The 19,838-nt window shown below is 44.2% G+C and overlaps 2 protein-coding genes across 4 annotated transcripts in view; one reads left to right on the top strand and one right to left on the bottom strand.

Moving 5' to 3' along the window:
• Positions 1 to 10,183, top strand: part of dlgap1b (discs, large (Drosophila) homolog-associated protein 1b) — a 39,797-nt gene extending 29,614 nt beyond the window's left edge. For both annotated transcript variants that reach the window (XM_054622820.1, XM_054622821.1), the window contains 6 exons: positions 2,065 to 2,450; positions 2,527 to 2,606; positions 6,504 to 6,919; positions 8,230 to 8,321; positions 8,910 to 9,062; positions 9,592 to 10,183. In XM_054622820.1, the coding sequence (XP_054478795.1) occupies positions 2,065 to 2,450; positions 2,527 to 2,606; positions 6,504 to 6,919; positions 8,230 to 8,321; positions 8,910 to 9,062; positions 9,592 to 9,810 (1,346 nt within the window). In that variant the 3' untranslated portion in view covers positions 9,811 to 10,183. The remainder of the gene's footprint in view (positions 1 to 2,064; positions 2,451 to 2,526; positions 2,607 to 6,503; positions 6,920 to 8,229; positions 8,322 to 8,909; positions 9,063 to 9,591) is intronic.
• Positions 10,184 to 13,574: 3,391 nt separating this feature from the next.
• tgif1 (TGFB-induced factor homeobox 1) lies at positions 13,575 to 18,805 on the bottom strand. 2 transcript variants are annotated; one of them, XM_054623012.1, is made up of 3 exons: positions 18,680 to 18,805; positions 16,000 to 16,229; positions 13,575 to 15,213 (listed from the first exon to the last, which is right to left on the bottom strand). In XM_054623012.1, exons 1-3 carry the CDS (start codon positions 18,720 to 18,722, stop codon positions 14,539 to 14,541), a joined length of 948 nt encoding a protein of 315 aa, XP_054478987.1. In that variant the 5' UTR covers positions 18,723 to 18,805; the 3' UTR covers positions 13,575 to 14,538. The 2 variants fall into 2 exon arrangements, with proteins under 2 accessions (XP_054478987.1, XP_054478988.1); XM_054623013.1 differs by having other exon boundaries at positions 18,393 to 18,772.
• Between the last annotated feature and the right edge of the window lie 1,033 nt (positions 18,806 to 19,838).

Here is a 19,838-nt window from a genome sequence, read left to right on the forward strand (position 1 = left end):
TCTCGCAGTGACAGCTAGGTGGGACGTGGCATGTCGTCTCCTGTTTCATACAGCGCTTTATTGAGCGGATGGAAACCCTCTGTTCTTTAACCCTTCTCTGGGTCTGATAGGAACACACACACACACACAAGTGTGACTTTTAGATGACTTCAGGGGATAGAAGCTCTGAAAGGGGCTGACATTCTATCCTTTGAACCTCCACGCCTGATAGGGGCAGGACCTCGCCCCGTCTCTCTCTCTCTGTGTGAGTGCATGTGTGTGTTCGCTGAGTATTTTTTGTTCCCGTGTGGGTCTGTACTCCGTGACCTTTCTGAAGCTTAGCCCTGGATGTCGATCATATTCCCTAGACATCTGAAAAGATGAGACAGTGCCGCATATCGTGACATGCTCCGATGATCCCGCCTAAGATGTCTGTAGCAGTAATTCCTGCACATACAGTATCTCCCAAAACATATGACATTTAGCCGTAGAAGGAAATACAGTAAGTCATCTCCTTTTGTCTCTCTTGTGGTTTGTTACACCGCCATCAAAGGCACTCGTATAAGCAACTGTGATCTCATCTCAACACAGCATTCATCCCGTCTGAGGGCTTTCCAACTTGTCATAACCTGACAGAAATCTCGTCTGGGATCATCCAATCAGTGCTGGCGAGGCATGAAAAGGAGGGTTGGTGGAGGGCGGTGGATGACTCTGACAAACCAAGAGGATGAAGTCAGCCCTCGGTTCACCTCCAATATGTTAGGGCCTCTCTGTAGCTGTCAGTGAGATGGCAAGACACAAGGCAAACAACATCCCGCTCTAATAGTTTAAGACATGGCTGCTCACGCTGGGTGTGGCTGGCAACAGTTGTCTGCCGCACACAGAGCAGCGATCTCTCTCCGCAGTAGAATGTTTGTCTTTTGTAGGGATTAAAAAGGGATCCAGGAAACCCGGTGTCCTAGTTCTGCTGCAGAGCAGAAAGAGCGAGAGAGAGCGACCTAGTTTTGATAATAGCACCATCCCAGGAAGGAGATTCCAAGGCATAATGTAGTTCGAAGGTGGCTGTTATTATCTTTCTTTAGACAGTCTTTTTGTCTGTTGGAATGTTTTACACTCAGGCTACTGAGTCAGCGTGTGAGTGGCTCCATTGTCTGTGCAGAACCTGTAGCTGTAACCTGAGAGGGAGAGTGTAACTGAGCAGCACTATGATGCTTTTTAATATCCATTTGTTTGGATTTAATGCAAAGCCTTTGGAGTGTACTGAGCTCTCTAGCTTACTTCTACAATATAATTTAACTCATGTGATTTATCAGAAATTAAATGCAACTTCTGTGTAATTATACATGCAAACAACAGCAAGGCACACGAGCACGAAGGGCTTTTTTCTGCGCCATCAAATTGTTTTGGATGTGGACAGTAACTGCGTAGAGGGCTTAACCATCTACATCAGTGGGTCAAGTGACTGAAATACTAATCCTATTACTAGACGAGGCTCTGATTTGTTAAAGTTGCCCCTAATCTACTGTCCATGTTGACTCCAACAGAGGGACCTAAGACCTTGTGGTAAACTGTCAGGGTGTCAGCTGTCACCGAGTGTTTTTCCTCTCAGGCAGTGATTCATCTAAATTCAATAACCTTTTAAATTACAATATGTTGCATAACATGCATGCATACTTTCATTCACAAATTTCTATTTATACATTTCTGCCATGTAGTTGCTGGTTTTTGTACATTTAATATACTCCATATACAAATATTTAGAAAATAACTTTATCCTACATTTCTTATAATGCAACTCAAATCTATCTCCTCAATGCCTCTTTCAAACTTCACATCCCCAATATGTAAAAATGTAAGCTTCATGCCCAATTTGAGATAACCCTGATGATGTCACAATGACATCATCTGGATTATTTCCCCAGGAATTTAGACCGCTTCCTCCAGAGCCACAGAGGAAAATATAAACAGGCTCTATTCTCCTTCTCCTCTTATACTCCTTGTGATGAGTGAAATGAACTGAATAGATTTTTTGAGATGTACACTTTTATTCATACGTTTCCATCTTTCTCTGTCTCCTCCCTGCAGTGTCATCATGCATCACCACCTACAAGAAGACACCTCCCCCAGTCCCACCACGGACCACTCCATCCAAACCCTTCATATCCATCACAGCACAGAGCAGCACCGAGTCCGCTCAGGACGCCTACATGGACGGGGCCTCCGGCCAGCGGACGGGCATCAGCTCCCAGCCGGGCATGTCCAACTCCACGGAGAGCATCGACAGCATGAAGGCCCTGACGGCAGCCATAGAGGCGGCTAACGCTCAGGTGCACGGCCCAGCCAGCCAGCATGTCACCAACAGCACCATCACCATCACTGCCACCGCCACCACCTCTGCCGTCGCGCACGTCTCCGCAGACAGCAAGGCACAGAGGGAAGCGCTCCGCAAGTGCCTCTCCATAGGGATCCAGGTTTGTCCATGAGCCTGTTTTAGGTTTCCTAGTTAAACTCTGGCTTGTAGTTTGACAGTTTTTCCCTTCCTCTTAGGTGGACCCAGAGGAAGAAGGGCTGACGGAGGAGCAGTCTAAATTCCAGTCGATAGGAATTCAGGTGGAGGATGAGCGATGGTGAGTAAAGAGACAGAGAGAGAAAAAGAAGGAGGTTGTAAAAGTGAAACTGGATAAGTCTGACGGGAGGGATGAGGCAGAGGTAGCAGGAGCAGGAAGAGGACCTGTGGAGGCAGGGAGAAGTTTGTAGTGAGCAGCGAAGCTTATGCCCCCCTGCCCTGGCTTATCTGCAGCAGCTGTCCCCAGTTCAGGGGAGGTTGGCGTCAGAGCCCCCTCAGCCAGGGGCCCACAAGTGACAGCTGGGCCAGAGGATGTGGTGCAGGGAGCTGGGAAGGTGGAGGGGGTGAGTTGACAGCCATCTGTTGCTCCAGTCATTGTGATTCAGGCTACTTTGAGGCTGTGTGTTTGTGTGTTTGCGCATGTGTGGGAGGGAGGGAGAAGAAAAGGGAGGGAGTTTTATGGGGTTTGTTTAGCTCTGAGCGCACAGAGAGACTGCTGTGCTGTCAGCTACGTTCTCTCGTTCTGCAACATGTTCCCAGTCTGAGGAGAAGCAGAGTAGTGAGCATGCTGTTTCATTAGCTCATATTGTATCTCAGGCTTATCAAGGCCTCTGGTGGGACTCGCAGGCATTTATTTGGTTTCGTTGTCGGCTTTCGTTTACGCTGTCAAAACAGTGACCTTCTGTTTGGTGAGGGAAGGTGACAAATTTAGCCAGGGTACCTGTTTCGTGCGGTAGCCAAGTCATGCTTCAGTAATTCAGAGACACATCACCTTTATTCAAAGGTCACAGTGAGGGCTGAGTCCAGCACTTTAAAACACACACTTACACAGTGTCAGGGAATGTGAGGGGCTTTCTGAAAGGGGAGGACTCAGCTGAGTGACCAAGTTGTGAGTTCCCAGAGTTGCCAAGCCAAATATTAACTCACCCAGACACCTTCTGGTCTGCGGAGGCTTGGATGTTATGCAGCACTTGTGCATTTCTCTGGTTAATGTTTGGTGTAGGTGGGAGGGTATTTATTTTTGTTGGTGCATGTTTTGATTTGTTTACCTGTTTGCTTGCATCTGTGTGTGTGTGTGTGTGTGTGTGTGTGTGTGTGTGTGTGTGTGTGTGTGTGTGCGTGTGCGTGTGTGTGTTGGTCCATGCAAGTGCGTGTGTGTACCTGGGAGGTCCGGGCATGCTGCCCCCTACATTAGATTTCCCAGACAGAGAGAGTGCCAAACTCCTACAGACCCGGTCCAGTGCTCAAACTGCCTTATTTTTGTGTCTGTGTCTGTGTGTGTGTGTGTGTGTGTGTGTGTGTGTGTGTGTGTGTGTGTGTGTGTGTGTGTGTGTGTGTGTGTGTGTGTGTGTGTGTGTGTGTGTGTGTGTGTGTGTGTGTGTTGGAGAGATAGAGAGAGTTTTTATATGCAGCAGTTGCAGGTCATAACCTCACCTCGCTGTTTGAACTAGGATTAGGTGAGAGGGAGTGGAAGAGAGCTGTTAGTGAGATAAACACAACCAAAAACATGCTTATCTTTACACACACTTCTTTCTATTTTGAAATGTTGGATGATTAAAACAAATCTATTTATGAATCATATTTTCCCCAGAAAGGTGTTTTTTCTATATATATTTTTCTGTATGTATAACATGAATAAAAATAAATGCTAGTATCTGATCACAAACACGCAAAGAAAGTCCAAAAAGAAACTTTGATACACAAATGTGAAAGAATTTGATGCATCAACTGACGGATTCCGATTATTTTTAGGGCCTTGCAAGTTCAGGCTCTGGAGTTGGTGATCACCAAATGGCTTTGTGGTCAGAGGGGGATGTGGGGTATTGCTCATGGTCCTATGACTAAACCATATGCACAACCATCTTGAAAAGTCAACTTAACGGCAATCTAGACCTCCCTGTCTTTTTATTTTTGTCCTAACTCACTGGAGGTTTGTCCTTACTGACATAAGACAAACAAAGAAGGAGCCTCTCATATGCGATGTTAAATGTCAAAAATGTGTTTTCCGTCATCCAACATATTTCTCTCAGCTTGTTCCGGCACTTCTTTATCCAAATAAAACAGCAGACTGTTTTTGTTTAAAGAGGCTTCAGTATTTCCTCATGTTTGTGGTGTCCACCACGTTCTGTGCAGGTGAGAGGCGAATTAATACAATTATAAACAAAAACCTAGAGGTTAGGAGGCCCCTTGGAAAGCAGCAGCATAAGGAATGCAAGACTCCACCTATGTTGTAATTTACAACTTTCCGTCATGTTCACCACATGAATGTTATGAGAACACTGACTTTCAGCGTTTTTATGTGGGGTTTTTTCTCTCCTGCATACCTTTTTTTATATTTTACACTCTCATCTCTCTCTCACATTTTTCTCTTTTCTTTTTTAATGCACTTCCTTGTTCTTTGGCCGTCTGTCTATTGATACGTCTGTCTTTCTGTCGGGGCTGTGTTTGGCCTTGCCCGTCTCTGCCCCTGCAGGAAGTTGTTAGCAGGCTGATAGAAAGCAGACTGAGGTCATTAGATCTGAACACCTGCTTGGAGGAGTTACTCTTTAACTGCTCTTCACACACACTCACGGGCTGCTTGCACGTACACATAAAGCACATACACACTGTGTTTGATCTAGCCGAAGTCACTCCCTTGTTCCTGCTCTCTCTTTTTCTGTTCACGGAAGAAGAGAGATGAATGAGAAAAGGGGAGGTTAGAGATGAATGGGTAGCTTCGAGGAGGAGTGTGCGTCCGGAGACGGGCCGAGGCAGACGTGATGGAGCTATGATCATTTGTGTGTGTCGAGCTGCAGGCAGGTCAGGCTGAGGTTCATGTGTGAGAGGACTGTGGGCATGTTTTGATCAGAGTACAGCTAGCAGGCTGGCAAGTCAATCTTGTTTTCTGGCTGTAACTTAATACTAATTTCCCGTTTATTGACATCAAAATAGTAAAAAAATGTAAACCTTCACATGTTGGTAACGGTCAGATATTGTATTCTCAGTGTACCAGAATTTTAAAGTTTGCATGAAGACGTATGTGATGAGTTAAAATGCGTACTCTTCCGCTTTTACTCACTTTTTATTTGTTTCCTCTGAGCCCCTGTCCATGTGGGCCCGCTTTGTTGTATGCTTAACAAAGCGTTTCTCTGGTTTGCTCCCTGGCACATTTTTGTATGCTTTAATAAAATATGTGCTTTGAGTCATATACCAATTTGAGTTGTAATCCTGTAATGATAAGACCACTGGCTCCTCTTTACACCCAAGTCCCCCCCCACAACCCTCCCAACACTAATGTCCCTCTGGTGTCCCATTTATTACTGGGGTGGCGAGCTGCTCTATAGAACATAGCTAAATGTCTGTGTGTGTTGATTTAATCTTTATACGTGTGTGTGTGTGTGTGTGTGTGTGTGTGTGTGTGTGTGTGTGTGTGTGTGTGTGTGTGTGTGTGTGTGTGTGTGTGTGTGTGTGTGTGTGTGTGTGTGTGTGTGTCTGTGTGTGTGTGTCTGTGTGTGTGTCTGCTTTTGCAAAGAGTGTGGAGGGACTTGGCAAAGGCTGTTCAACAGCGGCACAAAGCCTCTGAGCCAAATAGGACATGGCACACACAGCTGTAGACCGGGTTCCCAGGTGTGTGTGTGTGTGTGTGTGTGTGTTGTTTATGTATCGGCACCAGAGCAGGGCTTGTGGTGCAGCAGACGACTGCAGAGTCTGTTGCTTCTGAATGAGCCAGGTGACAAAACACACACACACACACACATAAAAGACGTTCCAAACTACAAATGCTATTCATCGCTATCAGTGATGAAATTGCTGCGATCATTTCAATTTTTCATATTCGGATCACCTCCAAGAACTGTGTGTAAACAGTTTATCATACTTACTACTAACAGGAGACGCTAATGTGGTACTACTATACAATTTGTGTGTAATCAATCACATAAAATTACATTTTTAAGTGGGTTTCTCCCTTCTTTCCTAGCTACCGCAGGATGACCCGCTCCAACAGCGTAACCGCGGCGGTGCAGGCCGACCTCGACGACCCCACCGACGCCCCAGAGCTGCCACCACGTCACTGTGCCACCATGCCACGCCAGCTTTCCCGCGATGCCGCCTCCTCCACCGTCAGCATCCAGGGCTCGGGGAACCACTACCACGCCTGTGCCGCCGACGACTTCGGGGAGGTGGGGTTCGACCCTTCGATCCTGCCCCCTCCGGACCCATGGATGGACAGCGTGGCCGAGCCAGAGGGGGAGGCTCTGCAGGCCGTCGGCCGATCGGTGTGTCCCCGCGACGGCCGCTGGTTCCTCAAGCTGCTGCAGGCCGAGACGGAGCGTATGGAGGGCTGGTGTCGACAGATGGAGCAGGATGAGATGGAGAATGAGCTGCCTGATGAGAGTGAGTTGAGTCATTGAGCTTAAATGCCAAGATAATAAGACTGATATCGCATCTATTTTTATCCTCTCATCTCCTTTCCTCTCCTCTCCTCTCCTCTGATTTGATTTGGAGGGTGCTGATATTCATAACATTGGACCACAATAGCTGCTTGTTCCTGTCTCAGGCCCTCTGGCCTCTACAGACATACCGTGCATACTTATCAATGGGCCGCTGCTGGCCCCTGCCTGCACATCTGTCCTTTAGACACACTGTATAATGAACTCTCACACAAAAACAGTGAAGGGGTTTCTCTCTGCGCTCCTGCAGGCAGCTATTATTTGATCTTGATGTAACACAAATGTGCACACTGCAGTGCATGTCTGTATACACACACACACACACGTCTAAATATGTTTTATGCATATACACTCATGCACATACCGGACTGGGCAAAACAAGCCTCAGGCAATCGGCACTTTGTTTATACCTGGCTGTACTGTGCAGCTGATTTCATGTCAAACCGAAAATGTTATTGTTTATGCAGCTAGTGTGCTGTTATGGTTACAGGCAAGATATTCTCTCACAGAACATGCTGAACAGGGAGCCTGTCTCAAGGTTATGTTTCCCCAGATCCCACGCTAACATGTACACACACACACACACACACACACACACACACACACACACACACACACACACACACACACACACACACACACACACACACGTACATACACCCATCCTGAAGCAGTAGAAAACATAGATTCATTACTCCCCTCTCAGTTTCTGATCCCATTTTTCTTCACGTACACTAATGTATACACTGACAGCTCCTCTCCACAGGGATATGTGAGTCAATAGGTCTGGCATCGGTGTCAGGTTATGCAGTACTACCTTGTTTATCTCATATATCAGTCCGCTAAACAGTCACTGTGAGAGAAATATACTGTAATAGTATATTCTTTTATAACTATATGCTTATTTTTACGTTTCGTTTTGATACAAAACATCAACGAAAGCATTTATTATGTATTGTAAATATGGCATTTTGAATTGTGTATTTATATAGATTGCTATTTTGCATGTCTTCAAATTTGGAATTTTAGTGCATTTTAGTAATTATTTCACTTCCCTAAATGATTTGTTTCTGATAGGCACAGATTAAAAATGGGTTCTAGGATATCCTTTTGTGTTGCATCACAAATGCAGCCTGTCTGCTAGTGCTGCAACATGGCTGCAGTATGCGGCACTGTGAGTAATTGCATTGTGAATTCTGTGTGTGTGTGTGTGTGTGCGTGCATGCATGCATGTGCGTCTGTTCCTTTCTGCAGTCCTGGGGAAGATCCGCAGTGCAGTGGGGAGTGCCCAGCTGCTGATGTCCCAGAAGTTCCAGCAGTTCCGGGAGCTGTGTGAAGAGAATCTGGTATGTGTCACCTCATCCTCTGCATGCTTCCCCAGCCCTCCCCCCACAACACTGACATCATCCTGCACAAATCATCCTGACAGGGCAGACCAGAGCTCATTTACTATGCAACTAGTGTAGAGTGTGCATCTGCACACCCTTACTGTCTTTCACATACAAAAAATAGAACTTGATGTGTGAAAATAACTGTCTGGTTTATCTTTCTGTATTGAAGATGCCAAAAGCTTTTTATTGCATACATATTTACATGTATATGTTTAAAGTAATGATGCATAATATACCCATTATATAACAATAAGATACATACAATTTGTGACTGGAATATGTCTATATTTATATTGTTTATGAAGCAGTGGATCACATCGAATAAAAGATGATTGACAGATAAACTGACAAATTGATATGTCAAATAACTTGCCCCTCAACATGCATTTCACTCACTCTAAAGCCAGATCTGTGATTTGTGCAGTTTTGGTATTCTGAGTTGCCAGATAGCAACAGCATCTTTCCAAAAATGTGTGATAGGCATTAGACATTATGTGTTTGTATGTGTGACATTTTTGTTTATTTGCAATTTTTGTGTATCAGAACCCAAACGCACACCCAAGGCCCGTCTTCCAGGACCTGGCAGGTTTCTGGGACATGCTCCAGCTCTCCATCGAGAACATTAGCCTGAAGTTTGATGAACTCCACCAACTCAAAGCCAACAACTGGAAACCTCTGACCCCACCAGAAATTCAGGTGCAGCCACACATTGCCAATATCAAATCCATCTAATTTCTAATTTTGTTTTGGAATGCTTTACTAACCCGCATGTTATCTGCTGTCATTGCTGTATATTTTACAATGTAGTTCCTAATGATTGACAGCTCAGCTTTGTTGTAGCATGCAGATATGTGTTGCATACTGTCACGTTGCCTGCCTGACGTCACCACTTGTATTTGTGTTTGTTCTGTCTTGTTGTCGACAGTGAGCTGCTTTTGAGAAGCTTCTCTACCTGCCATGCACCGTTGGGGCCTGTCCGTCTCCAATGATCACTTTTACCTCAGACAATGGCCACCGCCGTGCTCTCTTACCCCACACAAATGGCCGCCACTGTGAACCATAACCTCGTTCAAAGTTGCATGCACATTATGCCGACAAAAGCTTCACTGCTCTTTCTAACCCTTACGCAAGCTGGCTGCAGTTGTGTTGCTCCTTACTGTGTTTAGCTGCAGCTTGCCATGCGGACTCTATCGTCTATCATTGAGACTTTGTCATTCCTGTCCAGGAGAGAAGGATGCCCCCTCCTGTGCCAAAGAAGCCCCTGAAGGGCCACCGTCCTCCCATGGCTAGGGACCGCTCGCTGGAGAGCTCTGAGCGCCAGCGTCTGGAGGCTCGCAAGCGGCTGCTAGCTGCCAAACGTGCCGCGTCGGTTCGGCAGAGCTCTGCTACCGAGAGCGCAGATAGTATCGAGATCTATATCCCGGAGGCTCAGACCAGACTATGAGACACTCAGATGCATGTACCCACACACATGCCCGATACACTGTTCCATACACACTAAAGCACTGAATGGTAAGGCTAGGGTGCCAACATGACCTTATCACACTTTTGCGGATTTCCCAGATCACTGTGGGGATAGTCACAATGGAAGAACAACAACAAATGTACATTTACAGCATTTATTTATTAATCAACTCCCCCTTTTTCCTTAATTTCCCTCCCAGCTTTGATGTAGCAGTCCCTCTCACTTACAAAGATGTATCTTATCTTTTATTTAAGTGGCCTAATATTACAAAGTAAAGCCAGGTGTAGCACAGCAGTGATGCTTCACGTGATAATGTTTCAGGTGCTGAAGAGGTAAACAGGGAGGGAGCATGCATGTTCATGTGGAGTGTGTGTATGTATTTACATGCAAACACATACATGGGATGTATTTGATCTGATCTGCTCAGATCAAATGTATCAAATCAAATGGAAAGGCCAGACCAGACCTATTGACCCGTATATTAGATTTATTATTTATGCTTATTTTGTTTTGATATTTGTATAAAAACCCATGATTGGAGTTTTGATATATTTAATGAGGCCAAACATTATGAAAGAAAATAATGGTAAAGAGACCAGACAAGAAAAGTATGGTGTCAGTTAGCGACACAATTCGCCCTCTGTCTGAAAATAGGTCTTTGCAGCTGCGAGAGGCCGATCTCGGTAAGAAAGTTCAAGAGATCAGATTTTGCTCCTCCAGGTGAAGAAAAGTCACCATTGAGCCAGGAGCAGGTCCTGTGGTTCTGCAAAGACTGAGACTCACTGTTTGAAAATGCCACAAAGCTTATCTGTGCGTGAGTGAGAGAAAGAGTGAGTGTGTGTGGTACGATTCAGATGTTCATTTCAAAAGAGCTTCCTATTTTTCTAGGTCTAATGGGTCCTAGTTGTAATTGAAGATTAAGGTAGCAGTATCAACAAACTGTAAACAAACCAACCCTCTTGTCTCATTCTAGAGTGTTCAAAACATGTTTGTATAAAGAACACACAGTATAATGACATGACACGCATGCTGACTCAAGGTAACTGATATTTTTGTCTTTTTTAAGCAGGTTTAATCTTTTCTCATGTTGCGTTCAAACTCTAGGGTGTTACAGGCATTGCTAAAAATACTGATATTTGGTACAATACTTGTAGTTGTACTGTATTTTATTACGCCATTTTTACACAGGAGAGGTTTATGGACAGTATTGAGACTAAAGGACTGTGCACTATCTCTGCCTCCAAATGAAGCAATTATTTGAAGGTCATACAACAAAAAGATCCAATTTTTAATATTTTGTATTCATGTTTAATTTATTGATTAGGAGAACAATGACTGTTTATTGACATTGTGATTATTATTATGCACTGACAACAAGGCCCTTATACTGTGTTTATTTTTTTTATTTATGTTCATTCTTTAGCATGACAGGCACCTTTTTTTTTAATATCTTTTCTGTTTCAGTGATCAGCCTTAATTTCTAATATGATAGTTGAGCACAACAGCAGTCTCAGGGGAAGAAGTGTGTGTGTGTGTGTGTGTGTGTGTGTGTGTGTGTGTGTGTGTGTGTGTGTGTGTGTGTGTGTGTGTGTGTGTGTGTGTGTGTGTGTGTGTGTGTGTGTGTGTGTGTGTGTGTGTGTGTGTGTGTGTGTGTGTGTGTGTGTGTGTGTGACTGATTTCATGTGACTGTATGTGACCAATGGCTTTGTCTCTTTCTGTAAATAAAACCCCAGTCACCAGGAAAGGCCATGATGGTAAACAGGGGATTAGTATCCATGCCATCTTTTGAGTGATGCCCCTATTGAAAATCTCAGCCCTAATTACTTCTATGTAACAAGGTGTTTCTGTCAGCTGCTTGAATGTGGAGACAATCCTGAGCCAGTTTACCATCACATACTTGTTTTGATAACAGAATAGCAGGACATTGGTGTGTAGTTTGATTTTCTGTATTGATCTGACAAAGTTTCGTGCCATTGGATAACTATAGGTATGGATATATTCCTGCTATTAGTCCCCGTTAAACGGCTACCTGACATTTTCATTGAGAGACGTTTGTGAAGGAACTCTAGTGATGAAGTAACCGTACAGTATGATTTGTATTTCATTTAGTTGGTTGATATGGTTAAGTTAAGAGAGGATGCATAAAAGTAACAATAGTTCAAACTTATTGCCATTTTATGTAAATGAAGGTAATTTTAGCATTTTTTTACTTGTATTTAAATTTAATTGCCTGTCAAATGATCGACTACTTATTTATGTTTATGATATTAACATATCAATATAATGCTCCTGGTATAGCAGGGAGTTAGAAACCAGAATGTTGGATTGTGGTTAACTCTAAAGACACTCCAGCAATCCTGGCAATTCTGAAGCTTGTGATGTAGTTATATTCAGAGAAAAACATTCAAATCAACATTTGTACATACATGAATGTTTCCCTATGTAAATGTAAACATAAAAACCCAATCAAATAACCTATTAAGCAAATATACATTTTGTAATTAATGTTATTACACTGTTGATGTTATGGCACGTGTATGAGCTCTTATCAGCATTAAAAATATATATATCATTGCCATCATTTTGTCGTGTTCATTCCTTTCGCTGTCTCCACATGTGTTTTCAATTGGAATATAATTAAACAGATTACAAGGCCAGCATGGTGTGTTTTTCGGGCATTCCCCTTCCGCAGGGGCGGGCCCCCATAATTAGACAGAACTCTTGGCCTCGGCTTAGCCCCGACGCTCCTGTACATGCAGCTCCTGGCGATTCGTCATTCATACATCAGTCATGTTGATGGGAGGCATGCTGACCTCAGTGGCCAGAGTTCAGAAGAGGGGAGGGGAGGAACAGAGGTGGTTGCGGAAATGGGTGTCGTCTTTGCATAAAGCCTGGCCCAGGGTCAGTCTATCTCTCAGAGGGCCCACCGTGTAGGGCTACAACTGCCCACTGTGGGCCCAGAGGTCTGTCTAAACTCTTATTAGTGATTACATCCCCGAGTTTGGACCCAACCTCCACCACAAGAGCTGTCACTTCTGACAGGCAACATCTGACAAAGAGTAAAAAACTCAAAATGCATTGTGAACACTACTGACTAGCCAATAAAATAAAGATCTTTTATCAGATTACTTTGATATTGCCTTTCACATCCAACCGCATACTATAGCTTGCTAATAAGTTAGGATAGGGTTCTGATTGTACTGAAAAAACAAGCTTCGCAGAGGTCCTTATTTCTTTTAAGAGTATTAAAGACAACAAATCCTATTGAGGCCAATCGAGAAGCTTTGGCAGGAGCAGGAGCGAACAGCTGTCCTCCTAGCCTTGAACGAGCCAGCGTACTCAGTTGTAAGCTGACTTACATTGACTCTATTGAGATGCAGGCACACATAAAGCCCCTTTGGCAAGAAACTGTTGACGTCTGCCATTTGCTCGTGATAATTTATGCAGGATTATGCTAATTGGCAAGAGCTGTTGTAAACCTCTCACACACAGGAATGTCTCTGAATGCCTAACGGTAGCCCGTGGTAAGACATTTACACTTTACTATTTCTGCTCCTTTTATTTACAGAGCATTCCCACTTAATACGCTCTCCGTATCCTCAAGGGATGAATCAGTAATCTCCACAAAGTTCAGTAGGATTTACAAGAACACAGCCTGTATGAATGTGTGTGATCTGTAGGAGGAAAGGGGGGGGGGGGGGGATACCAAATGATCAAATCAGAGATGTAGAAAAACAAAACTTTATTTGAATCCCATGTGACCCCTATTTGCCACAAACATTGCACAGTATGAAAAGAAATCACATCATTGGGCGTCATGTCACATTAACTATACACATGGTCCTATTATACATGAAAATGCTTTTTTGGTGATTTTCAAAAATCGCTGTCTTAGTCAGGTTGTAAAAACAGCAAATGCAGAAAAGACATCTGTAGTGTTTAATTTTCCAGTCCACTGGCCGTCGTTTTTCGCTGAGTGATGGGATGAAGGTTCAGACTAAGAACCTGCTACATTGGTCATCTGAAATATCCCTTGGTTGGGGAAAAAAGGAGTAAAAAAAACCAAAAGCATAGGGTTTTCTTTCTTTTAAAAATAGCTAAAAGTAAATTACAAAATCAAAACTATACTTATACTCATGAAAACACATAACGTTTACTACAGTAGTGAATAAGTTTGTCATAGATGCTGAGAGCAAAGTATGTTTAAGACACTGAGATGACCTTCCTCTGCCTTTAGTGTGCAAACAAACATGGCAGACTAATCATGAGCTGATCTCTGAAATGTAAAACAGTAAACGTGTGTGGACGCGACCGATCTGCGTGATTGGTCAGTGAAGGAGGGCTGACTCTAGCTCATTCTCCGTTCTCTAAAATGAAATACAGTATAATGGAAAGACGTAAGACAGGCAGCATTTCTCCGATAACATTTTTGGTCCCTGTGTGCAAATAAGATACACATGTAGATACATACGCATGTATGTGAAATGAATAAACAACTTACAGCCAAGGCACCTCGATACAGTTTCTTTTTTTTTCAATAAAAAAACGTCCTCATCAATTTGATTGGTATACCAAAAATAGAAATGATCAGGATTTCATGTGGATTTGTTCTCTGTTGCGTGCAGACAAGTCTCTTGAACTCTGAGGAGTTCCACAGTCGAGACACAAAGTCAGTCTCTAATCCCTCTTCTTCTTCTTCTGTCACTTTTAGGAGACCAGCTGTTTGGCTTGCAGCTCCATCTCTGCGGCCCGTTTGAGGGCCACGTCCACCAGGAGCTGGAAGCCGCTGAAGTCTTGCGTGAGGTCTGGAGGGGTGGGTGGAGGGGTGTTGAAAAGCCCGCTGCGGGGGCTCAGGTTGCCCTCCATGCCGTTGCTGCTGAGGATGGTGGTGGTGGCGGTGGTGGTGGTGGTAGGGAGGGGTTTGCTCCCCTGCCCTTCATCCTGGCACCTGAGCAGCGCCTGGACCTGCACGGCATGTAACAGCTCAGCTGCCCTGTCACAGTTCATTCCCGGCACAGAGGGCTGGGAGGCCGTCGGGCTTCCCTGCATCGCTGTGGTGACAGTGGTGTGACAGATGACAGAGGGCCGGCTGGGCACGAGCCCTGGAGAAGGGGACAAGGAGGTGGGAGAGGGCATGGAGGGGGACGCCGCCTTCCTCGGGACACCGGGTTCGAAGCTGGAGGGGTGGAGAGCGCGTTTGTCGTAGCTGTCCTCCGTGCCGCCTGCAGGACTGCCGTGTTTCGGGGACTGGGAGCTGTCGGAGAAGCTGTCGCCCGCTTTGCTACCTTTTCTGGATATGGTGAACTGGTTCGGATCTTTGCCATCTTTTCTCAGCATCTCTGGAAGAAGTCGCCGCCGTGCGTTAATGAACCAGTTGCACACCTGGAGAAGGCAACAACAAAAACCACATGCTGTGAGAAAGCAGCATAACATGGATCACTTGTGTTCTGCCATGCAGTTTAAAAAAAAAATATGCTGGTACACTTATCTCCAGGTGCAGATTGCACCTGTGTTTTCAATAGAGAAATCAAAATGAAAGACTAAACACCACCCGTCATATCCTTCACTGCTTCACACCAGAGGCTGTATATTTCTATTCATTAGCATTTTCTGTATCATCATAAAAACCACACCAAAGATTAGCATAACATCTCACAGTACGAGAAGCTGAACATTAACTTTCAACAAAAAGACCAGTTTGGAATTCCTCATCCTGTATTAAAAATAGTCTTCAATAAAAAGTAATCCCCTCTGTCATAGCAGTAATCACAGTCATCTCTCTTCTTTTTTTCTCTCCGTCCTCCAGGCTAGTCGTAACTAGCTCAGTGAGACTTCCAGCTCCAACCATGTAAATGACTCTGCATTGTTCCCAGACAGCTGGGATGGAAAGGGGCTGGAGGGAGGGAAATTCCTGCCCCAGTGCCTCAGCCAAGCCCACAGCACACAGGGAGTGAGTTTACTCACGTTGTTTCAGACTTGTGCAACACCAACCAGGTTTGGATGACCTTCAATTCACTGTTGATGTGTCATGTTTTGTTTGTCATCTAGGCAGGAAATGATTCAATCAAGCCGACACTTGCTTCCTCTTAACTTTTACGGCAATCTGTTTACGCTCTCAGGGTTCAGTAGCTGTGAAAGCTTAGATAATCTTATCTTTTCAGTCCATACCTGTAGTGTTGAGAGCTGAGTCTCCTTTGACAGGAGGGCTTTCTCCTGCTCAGACGGGTAGGCGTTGTAACGGTGCTCATACAGCCAGTCCCTCAGGATCTGAACCGACTCCTTGGGCAGATTTCCCCGCCGTTTCCTCTTCCCGTTGCTCCCCGAGCTGGACGACAGATCCAGAGGGGCGTCCACGCTGTCCTCGTCATCTGTCTCGCTCCCTGACAGCATCATCAAACCTGCGCAAGCCAAGGAGGGGGACGGGGACGGGGACGACAACAGAGTGTATGAGAACAAGACCAAAAAAATAAAATATGTATCCTCTTATGTCAGCCACCCTGTTGCTAGTCTCCCGGCCCGCTCTGCCGCAGCCGTTCGCCAAACACAAGCTGTCTGGGGAGGCAGCTGATGTGTCAGAAGCAAGCTGTCAAGTTCAGCCATGTGATTCATAAAAGGAGCGAGGGAGGGTGTGAGGAGTGGGAGGAGGAGGAGGGAGCGAAGGAGGGGGGGATGAAGGGGAGGAGGGGGGGGACGTCACAAAGGCTGGTCTGATGCGGTGTCAGTTATAAAACCTGCCCCGACAAATACAAGCCAGGTCTATTGCATAGACCGGGAGCACACCTTGCATGCTTGGATAAGTAAAGCACACCGGGCTGACCACAAGAACAATCCCAGCATAAAAGGGGGATTTTGTTTTGAAGAAAAGCAGCAGTGTTTTTGTAAAGATTACAGAGTTCCCTTCTTATTTAATTTGGCGTTTTAGAAAAAAATAAAAAAAATAAAAGGCATGTCTAATCAAAGTCAATCATGATCAAACAAGATTTGGGCTTCAGAATTACATTGGAATGGGTGGGGAAATAAATCTGCTTATTAACTGTGAAAACTTTGATCTTATTTTTAGTCTGCAATTAGTCTGGCTAGGTGCAGTTTTGAAGCACATGTTAAATGGAATAGAAAGTAGGCTCCAATTGACACAAGTCATGAATATACTGCACTTATTGTATTGGTATTAGTTTGTTTCTGCACTATACTTTTGCTCTGGTTTATGCTCTTAGATGCTTGTTTAAGAAAGGAGATGCACTTCTGGAGACTAGTAGTTCTCTTGAATATGTTGAATACACTTATTGTAAGTCGCTTTGGATAAAAGCATCTGTTAAATGACTGTAATGTAATGTAATATAAATAAGTAAAAAAAAAAAAAAAAAAAAAAAAGATTGCATATGCACTATCTACACATGGATACCAGCAGCTGCAGGCTGACCAGACTCCATTAAGAAATAGCAGAATTAAAAGTCAGAGTGCATTTAATCCACCGCCCTGTGCAGCCTGTTCTGAGGAACACTAGTGGGGGGAAAGCAGCAAGAAAGTTCCCAAGTCTGAGCGGCCAACAGGATGAGGTAATTACGTAGGCTGGCGCAAGGGGGGAGGGGGAGGGGAGACCTGTTGCAAATCAGCGTCTCCAGACTAAACAAAAGAATCTGGGGCTGCGTGCTTCTTTGTATGCAATTCAAAAGTTTCCTACACGCCAACAGTGAGTTCGACATAAACTTAACTCCCTCCGAGATATCACAGCTAAACAAAATATATTTTATATATATTAAAAAAAAAAAAAGAAAGGCATACGTTGACTGGTTATGGAAGTTAAAAGTAACTTGTAAGAGAGGTTTTCTATTGTGTGTGTGTGTGTGTGTGTGTGCGCTGCACCACGAGGTCCTTGAATGTAACAAGGCAACAGCAACTTCCCCACAATGAGGTCAGGACGGTGATTAGCCTGCGTTTGGGTTTAGATACTATTTAAAAGAAAAGGTGACGACGGTGCTTCTGCTCGTGGTCGATAGATAAAAAGATACTATATATATATTTTGGTTTTTTGTTTTTTTTTAAAGCTTGGACGTGGTGTAAATGCAACACTTCAGACTCTTGGTCTCACAACAATAGGCAAACTTTGACTCGGACCATCGCTTCACTTCTCAAACTTTCGACACAAATGTAGCGTTTGTGTGTCTCAAATAAAATCTGTATTCTACCTGGAAAACAAGCCGCTTTTAATGCAGTTTGGACGTTTTTTTTTTTTTAAATAAAAGGGGCTTTAAAAAAGTTAGCAGAGTTAAAACGACACACATGGCAAAAAAAAACAACAAAAACAAAAAAAAACAGTCGTATGTTATTGTGTCAAAACTTGATTTAAACATGTGTTTAAAAAACACAAATGATTGAGGTCTACTTCTGATATCGCGCCAGCACATGGCAGAAAAAAAAAGCTCCCTGTCATGTCTGGAAAGGAAACAATAGACTGCATGGTTTGCCTATGAGGGGAAACCGCTCTGTTAACCGTTCAGCTCGCTGTCTCTGGGTAACTAAACACATTTTGACTTTATTGTTTCCACAAGCATCCAACCTACCCTTTTTCGTCTTCATTTCTCCCCCAGCAAATGCCCACTTTTCCCTCGTCAAAAACGCAGCAGCAGAAGATCGCCTTTGTGTCAGTGCAGTGTTTTCCTCTTTCCTCCAGATATCACCAGCGTGTATCCGAATAATCCGAAAAATCCTTATTCATCAAAACTCTCTTCTTCCCTTCTTCTTCTTTTTTTTTTCTTTCCCCCCCAGAAAAAAATAATAAATGTTTCTTCTGCTCGTCCTTGTTTTGGAGGGGGTAGTGGTGGTGGTGGTGTGTGGTGGGGGGGTTTACCTGAGATATCTGCGTCCCTTCGGCTCAAAGCCCTTTTTCTCATTGACTGTGTGTTTGATCCTGAAACTGGGTGACAGCTATCTTTGACAGCTGCGTGACTCAACGCACAGAGATCCTCCCACCGTGGAGGGCAGAGAGGGGAAGGGAGGAAAAAAAAGAAAAAGAAAAAAAAAAAATCTCTGACATCAGCATGGCTTGTTCCACTGACATGGATACAGTCTCGCCGATCTAGTATATAGTACTGCTGCAGACCCCCCCCAACCACAACCACCACCTCCACCACCTCACAGCAAAAGCATAATAAACAATAACACCTTGTGTATGAAATGATGAGCCACGTAAAAAAACGGGTGTATTTAGGCGGGCAAGTCAGAATGACAACAACAACAACAAGAGGCTGGTGGAAGAGCACTGCGGACCTCGTGGTAACACCCCGCACAAATAACTACCCCGATGAAATATCACAATAGATTTTTTTATATAGACTATGCTTCTTTATGGCAGATTTACAGCATACATTGTGATTTATGGTGCATCCACGTGGTAGCCTATCCGGTATTGATATTATCGCATTTTGTGTTTTTTTTAATTTTTAATTGAATTTCCTTTGACGTCACTTTAGTAGCGATTTTGTAGCCCACAACACACCGTGAAAGAAGTATTATGTGGCATTTAAGTGCATAATACTCGTATATAACAACAAGTGAACCATAATATGGCTAGAAATACAAACAAGTGCTGCGTTTAACTGCGCTTTTCCCTCCAATGTTGCCACTACGGTAGCTCATTCTGTTGTTTCCTTGTAGCGACTGAAGCACTTATTTCCTCTGGTTTACAGTCATTTCCTTTTAAAATGTTAACATTATCTAATAGACTGTCGTTCTAGTTTCTTAGAATGAGAACATGTGTAGAAACATTATGTGCATATGTTATAGGAGGGGGGGTGTTGAGCCATCCTTGTTTTAACTGGAGGTCGGTGCAGCAGTTCAGGTTACTAAAGACAACACTACAGCGGAGGAAGCGAGCAGGGCGCTCATTTGTATGCCGTGCACAACCCTGCGACAGCTGCTGTAGCGTCGCCTCTTTGCATGCATTTGTTCCAGACAGGGGAAGCGTGAAGCTAAATGTCGCCCCCGTGTGTGTGCTTGTGGTACTGCAA

The sequence above is a fragment of the Anoplopoma fimbria genome, chromosome 21 (assembly GCF_027596085.1).
Source record: "Anoplopoma fimbria isolate UVic2021 breed Golden Eagle Sablefish chromosome 21, Afim_UVic_2022, whole genome shotgun sequence".
In the NCBI taxonomy this organism is placed as follows: Eukaryota; Metazoa; Chordata; class Actinopteri; order Perciformes; family Anoplopomatidae; genus Anoplopoma; species Anoplopoma fimbria.

What these genes read in the sequence shown, in the direction of transcription:
- tgif1 (XM_054623012.1), bottom strand. Translation starts at nt 18,722, where the DNA reads ATGAGAAAAAGGGCTTTGAGCCGAAGGGACGCAGATATCTCAG. An exon ending in AAGGGACGCAGATATCTCAG is followed by an intron (nt 16,230 to 18,679) that starts GTAAACCCCCCC and finishes TGGCTTGCGCAG; the next exon opens with GTTTGATGATGCTGTCAGGG. An exon ending in CTCAGCTCTCAACACTACAG is followed by an intron (nt 15,214 to 15,999) that starts GTATGGACTGAA and finishes TGCCTTCTCCAG; the next exon opens with GTGTGCAACTGGTTCATTAA.